Source organism: Morone saxatilis, unplaced genomic scaffold (genome assembly GCF_004916995.1).
Source record: "Morone saxatilis isolate NCDOM2014 unplaced genomic scaffold, NCSU_SB_2.0 Contig17, whole genome shotgun sequence".
NCBI classification, from domain to species: domain Eukaryota; kingdom Metazoa; phylum Chordata; class Actinopteri; family Moronidae; genus Morone; species Morone saxatilis.
In genome coordinates this window covers 14,391,320-14,411,756 of record NW_023339729.1, presented here as the reverse complement: position 1 = coordinate 14,411,756, position 20,437 = coordinate 14,391,320, and the positions used below count along the sequence as shown (strand labels likewise).

Here is a 20,437-nt window from a genome sequence, read left to right as displayed (position 1 = left end):
CACCATCTGTACAATAACGCAGATCTTCACTAACCTTGGAAATATCTTTTAACCTTGCAGTTCAACAGTAGTTATTGACTCTAATTATTCAAACCTTAAAACTCTTAGTCACATATTTTAGAAATCATGTCTTTACAACTAAAGGACCCAAATCAAAAATGTTTTAATGGTAAATATAAGTGCAATTACTATTTATCTATATTACCCTCTTAACAGGATCTCCCATATCTGTAAATAAGCACTAGTCGAATTGCCACTTTTCTTTATGATAAGCAAACATTACAGTGTAGTTTATATTTGAATAAACTGACCATATAAATTGGTTTCAAATGTTGTGTTACCCAAGTTTAAGGGATTCAAGTATCACATAAACCATCTTCCAACTGCATTCTTACAAAATGAATCACTTAAAAAAAATACAATTTAATAAAAACAAATATGTAATTTTTTATTGTTTTCCTTACAGCAGTTAGCAATAGTTTAACTATAGCAAGCCAAAAATAAATACAAATTTTAAATAATTTCAACAATGTGTTTCATTCAACAGAGCAACAGTAGCATTTCACGTTAACGGGGCATAGAGTCCAAAACACACAGGCATGGCTTCCTGTCTGAATCTTTAACCTCAGGAACTGATTAACATGTGGTAATTGCTTTTTATTATTCAGAAGTAATTTTTTTTCAGTGTTAAATTACACAGAGAGAGGAAGCCATCGTAGTGTAACTGGACTCAGCCCAGCAGAAGCAGTTAGGAGACGATGTTTAACATGCGGGGAGAAACAGTAGACATGAGGAAAAATACTACAAGCAAAAGTGCATAAATATTCAAAATTAAAATAGGAAATAACAGCCCCCCCCCAAAAAAAAAAAAAGCTACCAGAGTCAAGCTATTTAGAAAAATCTCACCTGTGAATTTTTCATGTACAAAGAAAAAAAGTTGTTTTTCAAAAAAGGGTGATTGTGACAAATGTAAGTCACGTTTATTTTCCCTGACAGATGTGAAAGCACGAGGCAACTGAGGCACCGAGCCCTCTGTTAACCCTTTCTATTGAGTCCAGCTGTCCAATCAGAATTGTTCTCCAGCTTGTCACAACATCCAGTCACCAATCACTGATGTGTTAATGTACAAGCGCACCCAAGTTAACATCTATCTAACCCAAAAATCACCCATTCCCTTACGTCGTTTCCTCCAATCTACTCACAGAGACGGTGAGTGGGCGATAGTTAAGATGGAAGTATATCCAAAGAACTCACACACAAGCGTACTCACACATACACACTCACACTCGCACAAACAACCTCCCCTTTATTATCCACTGTTAACGCAGTGCATTCATTTGTCATTGATCCTTCCCCATGACTTCATTTCCCTTTGTGGCTGCGTGGCTCCCATGTGCTTTTGGCAGTTGTACGGAGGCCTGGCAGGGCCACATAGTCTTTTTGGAAGCGTGAGTTGGGTGTTCTCTGACGTTTCCTCTCCCCCTGCGTGGTAAAAAAGGCATCCTGGAAACGCATGCTTGAGGCCGTGGACTAGAAAACGAGACACGAGGAGAACGCACATGAGTAAATGAGAAAACGGTCCAGGCGGCAACAGAAGTTTTTACTTTCATGCCATTAAAGTATCGAGTTTATGGTTTAAAGTTTATCTGTTGCCCAGTAAGTCTAATACTTACAAGTCTACGTTTCACCTTTTTAGGCAGGTCTTCATCTAAAGTATAGACATCTTCTCTTTTTGCCAGCACCTGAGACCCGTCCTCAAACTCCACCTAAGATGACAAGAAAATATTCAGCAGTTATCTATACAGCGGACTTTATATAACACATTTATCCAAAGTGCTTTGCCTCTTTTTTAGCCATGCACACACAAACTTAAAAAAGATATTAATTCCACTTGGTACTTTTCAAAATCTGAAGTTTAATCTATATAATTATTTGCAGGATTTATGTCCTAAAAAAACACTAGAATTGAACATCAGTCAAAGATAAAGCAGTGATATTTTTGATAAATACGTAAAACACAATAACCCATTTCATCATAATTTCTTTCAAGTTATAAAAAACTGTTTCTCTCAATGGATCAACATTTTTCAAGTCTAAATTATGAAACATGAAAAATAAAAAATGCCATTTTCATGTTATCTTTGCTCTCAAAAACAAATGTTTTCAGCTCAACAAATTAAAATTAAAATTTTTAATCGCCACGAACATCTTCAAGTAAAACAGCCTGAAAGTATTTCATACCTAAACGCACCTTGACAATGGAAAGTTCTTGTTCAGCCTTTTTTTTATTTTTAATCTGACCTATCTTAAACCGAGTGTGTGCGTCACAGATGCATTTGTGCATAACTAATGGTTGACGCCCAGCTCAACTAAATAAAGCTTTAAGTGGAAACTGCATGACTCTTAGCTTAGTGAATATTTCAGTGAGTTTGAATAATGCAGATTGTCACCTCCTTCTCATCCTCCTCACTCTCGCCATCTCTCTTTTCTCTACCCATCTGCTTCCACTCTGAGTCTGAATAGCTTTTGCTTCCTATATATCTATCTTTTCATCCTCCCATCATCTTCTATCTCATCTCGATCTCCACCTCCACACACCCCCCCTTTAGTCGCCATGACCTCAGCACCTCTCTCAATCTCTGTCTCAAGTGTCCTTTCTTTTTCTCTCCCTCCACGTCTCCACACAGACCTGGGGACCTTGACAACGTCAGAGCAGTCACGATGATTCTGGTGTTGAGGGAGTTCAATAAGTTTACTGCTGTCTCGCTTTGACCAACAGCTGAGTTAATTCAACATTCACACGAAAAGGATTAAATCTTCAAAACTGGGTCATACGTCTCTCTCTCTCGTACATTTACCATATCTGATGATGTCTATAGAACAGTACGTGTGTGTGTGTTGTGTGTGTTGTGTGTGGGTGATGGTTTGTGTGTGTGTGTGTGTACCTGGTACATGTAGGAGACGTTGGATCCCAGGTATTTGGCATTATAGAACAGCCCATCAGGCCATTTCACTTGAACAGCTTCTCCAACTTCAGGAGGACCCAAGTTCACACAGTCTCTGCTCTAAAAATACAAGAGAACAATGGTTGATCCAGGTAAGTGCCTGAGCATGTGTCAAAAAAAATACAAAAGTCATTCAGAGTGAGTGGTTTGATGTTGAAAAGAGCTCTTTTAATTTTTATGAGGCTCATGTCATGGTTAGACATGATTCTGACTTATAGCTTGCTATTGTATGGAGTGAGGCACTTTGATAAGATTACCAGCCAACAACATGAATTAAGATATGAAATGACCAGTGACCACATATTAGGAATCTCATCTATTTCATGTGTCTATTTTTTTTTTTATATTCTACCGTGTTTTATTTATTGATTTTGTGTAATATATAACAATGATAATAGGTTCCATAATCATCGTTTTGAATCTGTGTTATTATTGGATTCAAATTAGTGCAATGTCCTCACTCATACAGTAGTAATAGTGTGTGCTGCAGCTACTTCTCTTTCACAGTGTTAAGATCACTGAGACTTATCTATTACCATAATCACTTGAACAAATCCATGAATTTTAAATGATCAGGAACGGTCATGTCAGTGATTATTTGCCGCTTCCATGACAACTCAGCAGACCTATAATGTTCTATTTCAATTTGAATGGCCTTTTCAAAAATCATGGTAATTGCAGGTTTATAGGGAGAGAAATTATTCAAAATACTGATTATCATTAGTTTTGCACATACAAACCTTAAAGTGAGATCTTAAAACAAGCCTATTAGGTACATTTCTCATGCAATGGCCATTTGAGAACCAATAATCTTCCACAGAAAAAAGGAAGCTCCTTTCAAAATGAGAGGGTTTTAATATCTGATACGACCTTGTACAGCTGGGAGGTGACCTCTCGAGCGTGTCTGTAATTAAACATATTCTCACCACAATATCCTCGGGGTAAGTATCGTTGGAGAAGGAGCCGTCATCAAACATGACCTCGTAGAACATCTGGGAGGTGATCTGAGTGACCTTTGAGCTGTAGTAGCGCAGGTTCTTGTGTTTGGAGATCACCGTCTGGCCCAGTGAGATGGAGGCTTGGCACGCTCGCTGCTTCTAGTGGATGGACACAGAGGAAAGAGTAGCAATTACACTACCGTATGACAATCAATACAGAGTCTTTTCAAACAGAAACTTCTATGATACTACATCACTACATTATTCATTTATTTTATTTTATATATTTATCGTTACTTTTAGTTTGCATTTTAAAAGACATGTTTACCCAAATAAAAAAAACCACCAACACATTTTCTTACTTGATCACACAGCATCTAGCCATGCAGATAGTTTTGGTTGTTTGTTTAATTAATTTGTTTTGGGGGGGTTTTCTTGAGAAATTTTTGTGATTTCTGCCACCGCTTCATCTACCGAAGAAATAGCAACTATGAGCATGGCTAGATACCACCAAAGGTAATTCTGGCAAAATCATAGCAAATAATACTATTATAATACTACTATTTCAGTCTTCTTGTCTTGCATTCCAAGCATGAACAATACATTGTATATCAATATCTTTTCTGAAAAAAAATTCTATCAATATGCATATTTATATTCCTACACTAAACCACCACTACACCTTTAACTCTACTTAGTTATATGGCCAACATTCATACGCCCACTTCTATTGCACTGTGTGAGAGTAACACCAATAGGTTTCTACACTGGAATCAATTATCCCTATTAATCTCTTACAAATAACAAACTAAATAAAATGTTCAGAGTTGTCTAAAAGTGCAAACACATTGCCATGTCCATTGTTACTGTGCACAGCCTGGTTCATAACAGCTCTCCGAAACACCTGTCCTACAACTTACAGCTGACGAACTCCGTGATTGGTGTCTATGGCAGGTGATTGACACGACATATGGCCAATCATCAGGCTCCATGATTACACCAGCAGCATGGGCACAGGTCACATGAAAGGAGGTGGGACACCGGCCACATGAGCACTGGATACAAGCACCTGCCTGCCGCTTCCCAGCGCAGCGCTTACGACAATAGATGCACCTCTGTAAACACAGACCAGAGCAAATCGTCAACACTGACTGATGGATCCAAATTCTTTCAAAAGGAGGAGGCTGGATTTATTCTGTTTTGTTTCCAAGCAATCAGCCCTAAGTCAATCCTTTAGTACCGAAGACATAACATTTTTTTAAAGGCTAAACAATTTCCTTAAACTGCTTGGCATGGTAGCTTATACAAACATTGCATAACAGGAGTAAATGGTACATTTTCAGGACTATTCTCAGCTGTTAATCAAAGGACCAGTGTGTAGGATTTAGAGGCATCTAGTGGTATACTTCATTTCAACCTCCCCTTCCAAGTGCAATGGAGAAACTACAGTGGCTGCAAAATGCGTTAAATAGGCTGAGGCCCTATCTAGAGCCAGTGTTTGGTTTGTCCGTTCTGGGTTACTATAGAAACATGGCAGTAAGACACGGTGGCCTCCATGGAAGGCATCCCGTGGATTCTGAGATATAAACGGCTCCTTCTAAGGTAACAAAAACATAATGATTCCTATATTCAAGTGATTACACACTAATGAAAACATAACTATGAATTATAGTTTACATTACTGCCAATAGACCCTACTAAATGTTACACACTGGACCTTTGATACACATCTGGTTCTCTAGTGAATATTTGCAGCAGCAGGTCAGTGTATGTGGGATTGAAATAAAATTAACCTATGCCAATGTTCAGCATAACGAAGGCGCATGTCACTCACATCAACAGTGTGACATATATATAAATATATGTCTTTTTAATAGTTTTTGTACAAAATTGAGGACTACAGCACAGACTTTGTTGTGGCTACACAGACCATTCTTGTTAATATGATCAATTAATTGTTGGTTTTTCAACAAAAATAAAGGATATCGCCAGCCTTATCTTTTATAATACTACAATCATTGTACATAGTACTAGTTTTATTAGTATTAAGTACCCTAAAAGGATTAGTGGTATGCAAACAAAAAGGATGGACATTTCAAGTTTACCAATTGTCCCTAAAAGGTCATAACTGTCCTAAACCTTTTGCACCTTACCAAGTCTCATACCACCAAGTTGGTCAGAGGACATTTTCTAAACAATATGATGGACCAATATAACAGGCAGTCCTTGTTGGCCAATTCCAATTAACATTTTTGCTAAGATTGACAATCACACAGTATTAAGATTAAATCTGTTTTGATTAATGATTACATTTGTTTTTAACACAGCAAAAGAGAAAAACATAAAAATACTGCTTCCAGTGATAAAAAGTGCCATTTCTGTTCAGATGTAAAGCTGTTCATAGTAAATGATGAATAGTACATCCATACACAGAACTGTAGCAGCACACGCAGTACGCAGGGATGTAGAATACAGGGTGTTTACATACATTATGGCCAGAATGAGAATGTAATTCAGTTTAACAAAAAGTTTTAACAAAAATAAACACTTATTAAGTAAAGAGACCTTCTGTCACATTTTGTCCTTCCGTCCCATCTTTCCTGTCACTTTCCATTGCAAACGACATTAAGTCAATTGCCACGGAGAGTCTGTATTGCAGTAAAGGAAGCCTGACCTTGCTCAAAAATGTAGCCTTTGGAACGGGGTAAAAGAAATGAGTAATTTAAAATCTGTATTTCCACTTGAGAGACTTTGAATATGGGCTCGACAAAAACAGCAGTGAATTAAAGACAAAAGACCGCTAAAGTGAATCATCGCTCGGTCGTGCCATGAACCTCTAACATCACTTAAAACCACCATGTGCTCCAAATAATCATATCTGTGAAATTCCCTCGATCCACTGTTATTGGATACGGTGTTGTAAACAAAACGTAGAGAGAATAAAATGAGGAGATGGAGAGAGACCCCAGTTGTTATTTAACCGCTACAATACCAGGAAACCCTCAAATAAGACCATTCAAATGACATCATTTGAGGTTTCCACAACAAACCAATGCTGCGATGTCTATGTTGTGGTATTTTTTCCCCCGTTTGAGGTCTGTGACCGGTACACAACTGCACAATGGAGGCCATAATACACACACACGTCCTACGCACAAACACTGCCATGCATCCATGCACAAACACACTCACACCTACATTTTTTAAGACTATCCCTCGGTTTTCTGCACCAAACAGCCCATCAACTCCATTTCCTCTGCTGTGGCATCTCACCCCTCTCCTCCTCTCCCACAAATCCTCGGCTTTTCTACTAAAGGGAAAGAATGACGACATCCTCCCATTATAACCCTACTCGCTCCCCATTCCTCTTTCACCCCTTTCGCCTGCCTCCCATCTCACTCCATTTCCTCCGCTCTCATCCTAATAAAAACACCCATCTAGCTCTCCTTTTCCGCTTCGCTTCCCTGCTCTTCTCCCTCTCTCTTGCGGCACAGCTTCACATGTCTTCGAAGGTAATTTATTCATTAATGTAATTCCTGGGAATCCATATTGAAATATCCATACATGTTAACGGATAATTTGCCTATATATAGATAAACTCTTCAGTGCATGTGCATAAGCGGTAACTGTGCTCAATCGAGAATTAGCTGATTTGAAAATGAATTTTAGCCTATAAAAGGGTCTAATGACTTGTAAACTGTCATATAAGTATCTTATCATCAAGAACATTTTGTGTCTAAACAACATATGTGGGAGTATGGAGATACTGTTTTAATTCCCTGGTACATATAATGGGAAATACTCATCGCCCCAGGATGAATAACACAGCATTCGATGGGTGGATAAGAGGACGATGCTGTGCGAATACAAAACTTTTTCTATAGTCCTTATAAAGCTACGCCTCCGAAATAAATGCCCTTTGTTCATTTCTTTGAAAAATCAATAGCTGATCTAATTGGTTAACCTAGACAGTGTTAATTAAATTTAACCTCGACAGCGGCCCTGGCTTCTCCTTTACAATTATCAGCTTAGCCTACTTAATTCAGGTATCAGTTCAGGATCAGGAGGTATTGTGTATAGAGACTCTCACAGAAGTCCTCTTTTCTTCTTGCGAGGTAATCCAAAAGGCAATGCAAATGCTTAATTTAAAATGGGTGATGAAATTCTGTAACTTTATGCCTTTTTTTTTTTATTAATGAAGCCTCTATTTTTGAACTGAGGGACTTTAACTCAGCGCTTTTCTTAGTGACTAACTTGGCCTACATTTCATAAAGCTTTTTCCCATACCTCCTCCATTATGGACAGCAGTGTGCTGATGAACTGGCCTGACTGTCTCATCCACTTATTGAGGCCAGCATGACAAAATTCTGACTGACACACCCCAAGTGTTTAGAGGGAGATGTGTGTGTGTTTAAACTGGCATTAATGTACATTTATTGGTAGGAAAAAAAAAACTATGTGTGAGAAGAAAACAGTATTGTTAATATGTCAATATGTCAGTTTTATGTTTTAATATGTGTGAGTTTGTGTGTGTGTGTGTGTGTGTTGTGTGTGTGTGTGTGTGTGTGTGTGTGTGTGTGTGTGTGTGTGTGTCTAACCCACTTTTCCCCATGCCTGTGCCTTTCTCTTGGGTGTATTTGGGTGCCTGTGTTGAGCCATGCGTTAAGAACATTCCCACAGTAAATTATGAATGTGTATGTGTGGGGTGCCTGTGTGCGTGATAGTAAATTATGAATGTACTGGGCTGCTGCAGGGGCAACGGGTCCAATGCGAGCTTCAAAACACGTGGCTCGCGGAGTCAACATACAAATGATGAAGGGGACAAAGGAGAAAGGTATACCATCCATAATGTTACTCGATCTAAATGTCAATTAAGATGAAATATGTCATCATAAGACAATTTTTTTTACTACAGCATGTGCGAAGGGAAGCATGCTGTGCTGTTTTTCATATTTTTACCTTCATTAAGGCCTCAAAGAGGTTGCTTAACAGAGGCCCGTCTGTTTTATCATCAACCGAAGCATGCGTCCAATCAAAAAGTGCTTGTGTCAGCGCGTTATTAAGCAGAAAGTAAAGATTTTGTGTCATCATGTAGTGTGAGTAAAATTATTGCGGTCATAGATATATCATCACATCAGATACATCTTCTAAAGAGAAGGAACTGTATATACTTACACATAATTATCAAAGAATGTGCTTTTAGCTGCTTTGCTAGAAAACTGTGTAATCTGTGGCGTTGAGTAAAAAGTTGGCACTGTGACCGTGAAGCATTTAACAGCTTAAAGGAAGTAAGTATGGTTTTCTCAAAAAAATGATTTAGATCATTATAGGATCTGAAACATTTTGGCCGTCATCATGGTCATGTTAGAGGCTTTTTATTATGAGCGTCCTGTCTTTTTCAGTTTGGACTACAACTTTCATTTGTTCAGATTTTGGCCCGTGGTTATGGAGACCGACTTTGTGGTTTGTGCTTTCATATCCAAATAAGCTTAATTTCAATGTGGTGTGAGTAGATATGAACTATATCCTTGTAAATACTCTGCGGGTAATGTCACTGTGTCAACAACGTTAGTGTCCCGTTCAGTGGTATCCTTCAACTATTTTCTGGGTAGGCACTCATGTAGGAACAGAAATTGGTTGGTTTCATTATGGTGGAGTATGTAACACCGTTAAAGCCTCCATACACTCAGTTGCCAGTTTATTAGGGACACCTAGCTAAATTCAACTTCATTGTATTGCTTTATCCTGGGAAGTGTTTCTAATATCGAACAGAATAACTTCAATGAATTTCATCAATGAATGCTGGGATTATATTATTACTTTATTTGATAGCTGAAAGTAAAGCGAGAACAGGAAATGAGGGGGGACAAAGGGGGCATGCAACATAAGCCGGGTTGGCGGCTTAACCCCTCGGCCACCACTTATCAACAAGAGTTGACTAGACTAGAAAGAACTTTTAGTATAACGTAATTGAGTTTGAACAAAAACTGAACATTATAACGTTCATGAAGGTAGGTAGCAATCTACTACTGAGGGAGTCCAGAGCATGCCCTGATCAATCATACGTTTCTTAAAAAGTTGAGGTCATTCACATGACTTATTGCTGAAATAATACTGTAAGCAGGGAATGGACAGGCAGTATTCATCACTGTTATGCATCTTGTGTTAGGATGTACCTCTCCAACACTTTGCTGCAGGCACCATGATTGCTCAGCAGAAAGCAGGGAGCTAACTATAGTGGCAACATGTCAGGTCTGCTGAGACACACTCCAGCTCTCTCAATAAGCAAACACACACACACACAATAGATACACAAATGCATGCGCAGACACAGAGGCAGACAGACACACAACCACACATGTATAGACAAACACCCGCACACAGACAGCCCTACACACACAAACCCCCACTCTCACCCACCAGTGGTTAATTATCTAGCTTTGATTGCGGGCATGTTCGTCTCACATTGTTAATTAGAACTGTGAACACTTCATTAATTAGACCGAACCAGTCCTCAAGGACCTGGGGAATTCCAGCACTGACTCTGTGTGTGTGTATGTCTCCTCACCAGTTTATACCGCTGCATGGGGATCCTACTGGTGTCAATGGGACTCCTCTTGGCTTCATCGCTGAACCTCGCCTCTGGCAGCGCTACTGCACACATCACATGTGCCCATCTATACACACACACACAAACAAATGAATACATTATGATGATTAAGACACACAGACAACAAATTTGTCTGAGCTCTGGAGATCAGAGATGAGTATGCAGAGATAATCGCAGAACAAAAGCCTGTCTCACTTGTCGTTTTGGGTTTTCTTCAGAGCGCCACCTCTGAGGTTACAGAGACAACATTCCTGAGAAAACATAAAGAGACACAAGTGAGTGAGAGAAAAATAATTATAGAAGATCATTTTCTTCCATTTGGCACTATCCTTACACATTCTTACATATAACACCTGCATATAACACCTGCATTGTGTATGGAACTAGATCATGTCTGAGCTATGGTCATATTTCTTTGCATGGACCTATAATACATTTACTGATGACACTGGTGTTGCCATATGGAATGCAGCACCTGACCTTTCAAAACTTTTATTTTGGTTAGCAGAACATAACGGAAGAGATGGGGTGTTAAACATAAAACAAATGTATATGTGTAAACTGTTAAAGCTTGCACAGTAAGGCATTAATCATATTCAAGCCTTTGTTAAGGTAATATTTGAAAACACCTGCATACTGGCTCCAAACCACAATTGTTTTTTAGAGGGATAAGACTTCCAGTCAGATCTTCGTCAGGTCAACAATCCAACTGAGATCGAAATGTTGTCCTTTCGGATACATTTGTAGTTTGGAGTCACTGTGCAAGTGTTGCTCTTTGTATCAGTGCTGTTATCCTAATAATATCCTAATTAATAGCCTTACACTTACATGTAATTTGTACAATGACATCACACAAGAAGAGAAATTGTCTTACTGCTGTAAAGCTTCCTTCCATACAGCGATCACACGACCACTGTTCACTGACGTCATCTGCAGCAACACCGTAGCAACCTAAAGGAGGAAGTGATTGATGAAAATTAGGAGTAAAGATATAACTGTTCAAATCTTCACTCTCACTCAAAATACTGCTAAACCGCTTTACTATAACCTGGTGGCATGGTATCAATGAACCATTCACAGAACCCAGACTTGACAGCAAATGGTAAGTCTATCATCAGTTACAAAGAACAGAATAAAATGCCACGTCCACATTGTTTCCACAGATTTTCAGCCGAACGATGGTATTGTTCCGTGCAGAAATGCACAGTACTGCAGAGTAAGTGGAAATGGAGAGCTCTATGGCATGTGTGTGTCTGTGTGTGTGTGTGTGTGTGGGTGTGTGTGTGTGTGTGTGGTTGTGTGTGTGTATATATAATGGTAATGGTTGTGGGTTGAACAAGAAATGCAGACAACACGGGAGGAAGATGTACATCTACAAGTTTTTGTTCATAAAATGTACGCTTGTGTCTTCATCTACGCATTAAGAGCGCTTTGTACGACAGCAAGATCTGCACTGGCGTGACAGTACGCTTGCACTTCAGACACTTGCAATTGGACCTTTGTAACCAGAGGACATGCCTGACAGACAAAAACAAAGGTATTATGGAAAAACAACGGCCAGTTTGTGTTAATATTGTTGTTTTGTTTAGTTTTTTTTAGTCTGTGCCCTTGGTGTGGCTGTGTTTTTTCAAATATAAATGCTGGTGGCCTGGAAAAGAAAAAGAATTTGATTCTAAAAGAGAAGACAAATATGATTCGTTTCAACTGTGGCAGCTGGTTAAAATCCGGGCTAGAGGTTTTAGACACATGAGCTTGGGGGGATTTTAATTTTAAGAAACACTTAAAGTCTGTATATGTGTGCATGTCTCTGCTCTTTCCGCCCACTATCTCATCACCAAAACAGACATAAAATCTAAGCTCACTCTCTTTCCCTTTCTCAAGTTCAAATAACAGTAGAGAGGGAAAGCAACATCAACTTGTACTCCATTGTTAGGTCTCAAAACCAAACTTGTGGCTTTTTCATCAGTGTCAAATTACATAAACTTCTAATTCTACTCCACACTACCAACCACACAAATAGTACTAGGGCATACACTGTACACTGGTTGAGCACACACTGAGCATTACATATCACCAGAGTAAAAAAAAAATCCTGAGTTGGGATCAACACTAGTGGCAGGAGAGTATGAGGGATTGAAACTGACTTAAGGGAAGCATGTCATTTTAAAAGGGTTATGTGACTTGGTGAGATTTATAAAAGTGTGTGTGCGTGCGTGCGTGCGTGTGTGTGTGCATGCACATCTGTAGGAGGCTGGCTGAAAGCTTAAGATATTGGTAAAATGTGTATGGATTGAAAAAGTGATCCAGGGCTGTTAAAGTGCGTGAGTGGGGGGGATTGAGATAAAGCGCAGTGTATCACTGTGTCTGTGAGTCCAGTGGAACAGAAAGACTTTTTTTTTTGGTTTTTTTTTTTAAGAGTGTGTGAGGGCTTGTTGCAACTGGTTTGAGGCTTTTGGACAGAAGTGTGTGGTGAAAACGGAGGATTCCACCCGTCCATCCGGCTGACGGGGAAATAAAATACTCCAAACCACATTTGGGGGCAGAGAGGGGGTGGAACATTGAAGCAGAGTGAAGTAAACCCGCTGACCCTCTTACATTGACATCAGCGAGACAAGCGCAGCATTTAGAAACAAACAATGTGTAGCTTGGTGAGGTAGGTGGTAAACAGACGCTATAAAGGTATCAGAAACTAGTAACTACACTTACAACCCCAGTTTCTACCTTAGAAGGCACCACACTTTCTCACACACACTCACAGATACACGCTACTCTCCCCTTGTGCATACATACTTGCATGTACTTGCAGGCAACAGCCTTGGCAGTAGAGCAGATGGGAGGTTCCATCTTCCTGCAGCAGAGGGTTAGTGGGAGTCGGGGGGCAGTTCTGCTCCCGGAAAGAAAAGCAGATCTCTGGGACCAGGGGCTTGGTCCTTCTCAGACCTCTACAGGGACGTGTGGTGCCTTCCATTGGAGATGAAGCTTTGGAGGTGTCCTTAGCTACGACAGATGTATTGTCCTCTGCTTTGTCTTCAGCCTAAAACAAGAATTTGTGTGATTTTCCTTTTAGCAAGGTACAAAATGACAGGATCTGGTTCTGTAATAAGACAATAACAAGCTGCAGGGAAAAACACGTGACCTTCATCACCAGCATCACCAGCAGTATTATTTTCAATATTGGTAATATGTTCTGGTAATTGTTAAGCTCAGATTAACAAAGACAGTTGCTAATTATTTAAGCATCTCTTTCTGAATATCAATGAGGTTATGCTTTCATAATAAGAAAGGGCAGTGATACGCTAAATGTTAAATCAGTTTGGCTATAAAAAGGAAGGCCAGTAAAGACAGAATCACCACTAGCATGAAATTACAACAGCCCATTTGATGGGTTTGAGGGGTCTTTACTTTTTCCATCATTGTATTAGTTGATTGATGTTGCAGGTTAGCAAATCATTTTCTTCATTTGTCACACTGTGCATTGAGCTGATGAAACTCAGTAACAGTAAACAGAGCACATTTGTAAAAAATCAGAGATTCATTTTAAAAGTTCAAAGCATCTCTCTGAACTGGACCTAAATAAAGGAAGGACCTGTGAGTTAGCCGAAGAACAGCGGGTAATTGTGGCTGTAAGTATTACTAAGGTGGAGAGTGAAAAAAGAATAGACGTGCACTCCAGACCTGACCAGCGCGGGTAAAGATTAAATCACCCCACAGAAATAAATCCTGTGCGATTGTGGCTTAAGGGGCGAGAGCAAATAATCCAACTGTATGTGATCTGCTAGTATTGATTCCATCTTCAGCTCGGTGGCCAGGAGATACAGTTGTATCTTAAAGTGTGTTTATGTTCAAGTCAGCAATACATATAGGCACTAATGAAACTGTAATGCATTTTGGATACAAGCAACCAACAAATGACATTGGTTATATATATATGGGTTAAACTCCCTTTTACCTGATAATAGGGCATGAAGAGTGTGCACACAGCACAATATGGCTGCATGGTGGCTGCATGAGCATTGTACTCCCTCTCTGCTGTGAAGCAGCTCTTCCTGTTCTGCCACAGGTAGACGAGGGGCTTCGCCCACGCTTCCATTTCTTGCTCCTCCTCCTCTGCCAGGTTTGCTTCAGGGGGCTCTAAGTGGAAACATAACAAAGCCTTACAACCTTGCAATCACTTACCTATTCAACACTACAGATGCCTCTTTTACTATGGCCCAAAAAAAAAAAGATTTGTGCAATACATAATGGAAACCTCTTTCTTTGGTAGTTTGTTAATTAAGCCTATTTTGAATCTCAAACAATTGTGCAATCTGAATATCAAGAACAAGGCCTGCATCATTCTCACGATTGACTTCAGCAGTGTTAATGAACTTTCTGCTAAGCCAGATGTAATCCATCCACTGTGGTGACAATTTCCTCCAATGACTTGAAAAACATTTTCAATGAATAGGAACCTGACTGTTTATAAAATTACCCAAAATGATTAAGAGCCCTCATCATCATAAAATAGGCCTCTCACAGCCATGGTCGTTTCACGGTCATTTCTTACTCAGGGATAAACAACTAAAACGCTGCTGAATTATTCATCCTTTTTCACAACCATGGAGATGATGAATGTGACTGTGTGTCTACATGTGCATTAGTAGTTGTTAATTGAGTGTTCTTCCTCCCACACTGTTAAAACCATGAAAACAAAAAGAGTATCTATCACTAGGTCATTTTACTGTGGTAGGCCTGAGAGTTAGATCTGTTTGGTTAATGTGTGCATTGACGTCAGAGGAATCATTTGGGGGGATATAAAATGTGAAAAATGAGGAGGGGAAGTGGGGACCGCAGAGCGGAATGGTTCAATGGTTATAAAAAGCCAAGCTGTGGGAGTAACACAAAAGTTACCTGACATCACTAAATACTTAAAAGTAAGTCATTAATGATATTACGACAACAAAGTCAATTCATACATTCTTGCTAGCCACACTACATTTTAACAAAGAAAATGTTTTTAAGAATGCCGAAAATAGGGTTCTGGTTTATAAGCCAAAAAAAATGAGTTACGGCAACTGTATTCTGGTTCACTGCAATGCAACCAGCAGAAGTCAAAGGATCATGGTTTCTGGCCTGGTGCCACCCACAATGCAGCACTAACCACAACAGGAAATGTCCCTGGGATTTTATTGAAATACGCCTGGCTCTTGGCTTACAGTATGTGCATGTGTTACAGTCTGAATGTTGGGAGTCCTTTTATGGCTAAACCTTCATGATACCTTTCAATGAACTGTGTTAACTTTCTGTGTGTGTGTGTGTGTGTGTGTGTGTGTGCCCACCATCATCACTGGCAGCCTGCTGTTTGACAGCAGTGGGTACAGCCCTTGCAGTAGGTTTTCTGAGTGGGTGACGCCAGCTCTTAGTGGTCCTCTTCACTGACAGCGCAGGGTACTGGCAGCGGGAAAATGCATCATTGAAAGGCATTAGAGTGTAAACAATCTGTATTTCTATAAAGCTTGAGCAAAAGACTGAATGTGTATAATTGTGTGTAAAAGAACACTCACAGCACAAACCTCCCCAGGTTCCAGGTCTGATTCAAAACACTTGTAGTTAGTTGTCTCATTTTCCTCCTCCTCTTCTTCCTCATCATCTGATGAGTCACTACTGCTCTCTCCCTTGGCACTACTTTGCTGCTCCGCCTCTTCGCCATCAGATCCCCCTTCTTCCATATCAGACACACCATCCTGTTCACCTCCTCCCATTGTGAGAGGTGAAACAGCGGTGTCTGAGTGTAGACTCTCCTCTGCCTCCCTTTGTCTCCCAAGCTCCCTGCACAAGGAAAGGGCTTCAGACCCGTCCGATTCCCCTCTGTGGAGCTCATAGTCTCCGCAAAGCCCCAGGGGCTCAACAGCACCGACTGAAACTAGCGAGGTGGGCTCGAGCTGGGCCCAGGTGAGAGGCCCACCTTCCTCTTCCTGGTTCTCTGACTCGCGGAGGTCTTGTTCTGGGTCCTCCAGGTCTGTGACCTCTTTGCACTGAGGTTCAGTCCACATGGTATAAGGTAGTGGGTCATGGGTGAAGTCAGAAGGGAGTTCTGGGTTCAGACTCTGGATTAGTACTGCAGGACTCTGGGAATTTAAGTTTTTCCAGATGCTGCTGGAGAAAGGTTTGGGCTCCATGTACTGGGAAGTACAATGTGAAGATGAGTATGTAGTGTGGTGGTGGAGTTGTAATGCTGTGTGACTGTCACTTTGTGTGCATAAGGGAGAGGAAGGGGCTGGGGGATTATTGTTTGAGGTACCAGTTAAAAGAGAACCAGCACTGCTCAGACTCAATGCACTGTCTCTTTGAGCTGGTCCCTTTGAGTCTTCTTTACATACCAACTCTGCTAAGCTGTACTGCTGCTCTGTTTGAGGTGCAGTGCTCAGAACTAGCTGGTGAGTGGAAACATCACTCTCTCCAGGAGTAACATCTTCCAGCTTTGTACGATCATTTTCTGCAGCAATTTCTGGCGTTATTAGCATTTTGTGGACACCAACAGATGTTATTTTGTGCATAGCATTGGCAGTTAAATGAGCCATGTTTCCTTTTAAAGCAGACACTGCTGTCCCTTCACAATTATGAGGAGAATCTAAATGCCAGTTGTTGGCATGCTCCACAGTAAGAGGCTCTTTTGACATTATTAAGTCAGTTTCTCCCTCTTCCTGTTTGGCTTCATGTGAGGCCGGAGAGCCAGTTGGTGTCTCCCGTTGAAGCACAGGTGCGATCTGGTGACTGCACAATGTAGCTTTTGGGACGTCAGTTATCCCATCATGAGCTGGGGTGAGGGAGGGCATCTCTTGGGTCAGTACAGGTGGCAAAGGGCAGATTCCAACCTTATCTGCTGGCTCCGGAGTGAGTCGTGGCATGTCTAATGCATTCCTCTGTAGCAGAGGAGGGAAAAGACTTTCCTCAGTGCTGCTTTTTTCTAAACTGCAATTGTGTCCTGAAGGGGAGAGGGGGTCACATGATGTGTAACTATCCCCCTCTACTGGCTCAGTTTTTCGACTATAAAGTGCTTCTGTGGTGGAGTGTAGTGGATTGATATGTTTTGGATCAACACCTATGTCCATTTTTTCTGCTTTAACAGTGTTCTTAGTGTATTTCTCAGCACCTGTGTCCATGCTGCTGTCAGTGTTTGGTGTTAGGCTTAAAGTGTCTTCTCTGCATGAGGAACTAGATGCTTTAGAGTCAGTGGGACACAAGCTCATCTCGGGGTCAGCAGAAGTGCTTGTTGTGTGGGACGATGAGCCGAGTTTGTTGTCCTCCAGGGGAGAGACCCTGATAGAGCAGTCCTGAGAAGTGGAGAGGTCTTGTGGTTCAAAAGAGCAACACCTTGACTCATTATTTCCAGGATGCATTTGGCTAGCCTCAGGCCATTGTCTGAGTCCTTCAAGAGTCCTGCCTGTGACCCCTGACCCTGAGAGGTGTTGAGGGTCCACATGAGTGTCTGTCTTTGCCTTTAGGTCATTCTTCATCGATGAAGCAGGGGAGGGAAAGGGGCTGCAGTGAGAGTTATGGGATGACTCCTTATTGGAAAATCCCAAAGTATTACTCTCTACGCGATTTACCTTGACCACACACATCTGTCTGCAAGGACCTGTTGAGGATAAAAGGATGGAAATCTACAATCAAGTAAACAAGGACTGTAAAAATATTTTTAAATAAAAATATACGAAAATAGGCACTACTTTAGATCAAAGTGATATCCAAAGTCTCAAATACCTTCCAGTGCCACCAGTCAGTCTCTTACCAGAAAGCTGAACTGAGTTCTGATTCTGGTTGTGCTTTGACTCAGCTTCCTTTTTCTTCTCTGTCTCCTCTTCCCTGCAGGTTGTCCCCGCCACAGACCTCCGCACCTTGGGCCCAGGCGAACCCCCCAGACCTTTCCTCTTGCTGCTGCTCAGTGCCGAGCTGCCATCCAGGCCAACGGGCTCCTCTGTGGTTCTGAGGCGCTTGGAGCGCATACGAGTGTGGCTGCTGCTGTAGGAAGGGAGAGAGATCAAAGAAGATTGAAACTCAAACACCCCATGATTAACACTGAAAAGCAATGAGAGCAATTGTGGGAATTTGTGACTCAGGAGACAAGGGCATTTGGCTTTTGCAGCTGCCAAGTATTTCTGGACACATACATTAGGTCACTAGCCAATGCACCAAGGCCACCATCACAGGCACTAAGTCTTAGGGTCAATATCACAATCTGATGCATCTCCAAAGGTTGCATGTTTCTAAATAAATGTTCTTTTGCCCAGACTAAATTTAATCAATCAATGAAGACTGTGTTTCTATCAAAAGTATAGTATATTATAAATACTTTTAGCTCCACTCGCACTCCAGATTAAAGTCTGTTACATACTGTTACACAGAGTAGTATACTATTCTCTGTAACAGTATGGCATAGAAAACAGAAGAAACATTGTCGGAGTTTGAATACAGTACCCTTTATTAGTAGGTCTGGTCTTGCGCCGTCTCTGCAACCAGCTCTGCAGCTCTGGTGTTGAACTGGGAGTGGCATGTGTGTGGTCAATAGGTGCAGAATCTTTGCCCAGCATCCAGTTAGGGTACCGGTCAGGTTGAAAGCGTTTAACAAAGGGTTCCATGGATATCTTTACCATGTCCCTGCTACATGTGCACTAGAGGAAAGAAAAAAGAGGAGGACAAATGTTATCTCTGCTTTAGAAAAAACATAAAGAGGCCTTGCAGTGTTCACTTTTTAGCCAAAAATCACAGTCCAGTCAGTTCAGTTTGATACTGTGAGTCATACAAGTACAAAATGAGTAATTAATTAATTATTAATTAATTTATGCATACAGCTGCTATATTATAATAATGAAAACTCCTCACCACCAGAGGGCAGCAACAGAGTTCCTACCTGTAAGCTACACCTAATGTCTTAGTAGATAGGAAGATTTAGTAGAAGACGAATCGCATTAGTGTACCTATTAACCGTGCTTTGCTACAGTGGTTAGTTGATGAATAATTATTTGATGAATGGACTGAACTGTCTTGGGCCATCGTATGGCCAGGTGATGTTAGATCATAAACCGGAAAAATCAAGGGGATAAGTTTGTTTGCCGTCCTCTACAGCTGTCCACTATCTTCAGGTAAGACAAAAGTAACGAGTAACAAACTCATTTACATTTCAGTAATTGTGTTGTTTTAACGTATTGAAAATGTAATTAGTTACATTACTATTTACCACCAAAAGTAGTGGAATTACAGTAACAAATTATTTTAAACACTGTGTATTACCTGAAATTAACCATATTTAAATCTGACACACTTGTTTGTCTTTCCAAAGTGAAAGGTGCACAGTTTTTAGGACAATTGAACTGAATTGTTACCTGTGTGGCTACTTTGCCATAGTCTATCCAGCGCACAGTGGCAAAGTTGGTGGACTCCGCACAGTTGAAGCCATGATTGAAGCCAGCATGGTAGCCATAAGGGAAGGTGATCATGAACTCCCCAGCTTCCTGAGTAATCTAGGGAAGGAGAAAGACACAAGGGGAGAGATGACTTTATAAGAATAGATGAGCAACAAAACATGGTACTGGAAACTTTTGGTTTTTTTAAGTAAAATAAATTGAATGAGGGAAAGAAAATAAGCCACTGCACATTTTTGTAATCTGTCAAAACAAGCACTACTAATTTCAGCGGCCAGAAAAGCTGTTTTCAGAAAGTTGGTAAATAAAAGGAGTGTAAGTGGCAAGAAGAGGACTGAGTAATTTTTCAAAGGGGCTGAGAGCCTACCTTATCAAAGGGAATGCCATACTTCTTCAGTATGGAAGGGGAGATTAGAGTCATCTTGTGACGAAGAAAAGCCTCACACCCCTTGAAGCTATTGGGAAAAAAACCTGCGCGCACAC

General features: G+C 40.6%; 1 protein-coding gene across 6 annotated transcripts in view; it reads right to left on the bottom strand.

Moving 5' to 3' along the window:
• Nucleotides 1–417: 417 nt before the first annotated feature.
• kdm4c (lysine (K)-specific demethylase 4C) overlaps nt 418–20,437 on the bottom strand; it is a 29,166-nt gene continuing 9,146 nt past the window's right edge. Inside the window, exons 7-22 of one of the 6 annotated variants that reach the window (XM_035659994.1) lie at nt 20,322–20,425; nt 19,916–20,053; nt 19,011–19,204; nt 18,325–18,554; nt 16,097–18,171; nt 15,872–15,983; nt 14,503–14,684; nt 13,344–13,587; nt 11,428–11,504; nt 10,749–10,804; nt 10,512–10,620; nt 4,864–5,058; nt 3,932–4,102; nt 2,946–3,065; nt 1,674–1,766; nt 418–1,530 (exon numbers count right to left, since the gene is read on the bottom strand). In XM_035659994.1, coding sequence (XP_035515887.1) covers nt 1,363–1,530; nt 1,674–1,766; nt 2,946–3,065; nt 3,932–4,102; nt 4,864–5,058; nt 10,512–10,620; nt 10,749–10,804; nt 11,428–11,504; nt 13,344–13,587; nt 14,503–14,684; nt 15,872–15,983; nt 16,097–18,171; nt 18,325–18,554; nt 19,011–19,204; nt 19,916–20,053; nt 20,322–20,425 — 4,268 coding nt within the window. In that variant the 3' untranslated portion in view covers nt 418–1,362. Of the gene's footprint in view, nt 1,531–1,673; nt 1,767–2,945; nt 3,066–3,931; nt 4,103–4,863; nt 5,059–10,511; nt 10,621–10,748; nt 10,805–11,427; nt 11,505–13,343; nt 13,588–14,502; nt 14,685–15,871; nt 15,984–16,096; nt 18,172–18,324; nt 18,555–19,010; nt 19,205–19,915; nt 20,054–20,321; nt 20,426–20,437 lie in introns of those variants that run through there. The other 5 variants (XM_035659997.1, XM_035659996.1, XM_035659995.1 and 2 more) reach the window with 5 other exon arrangements.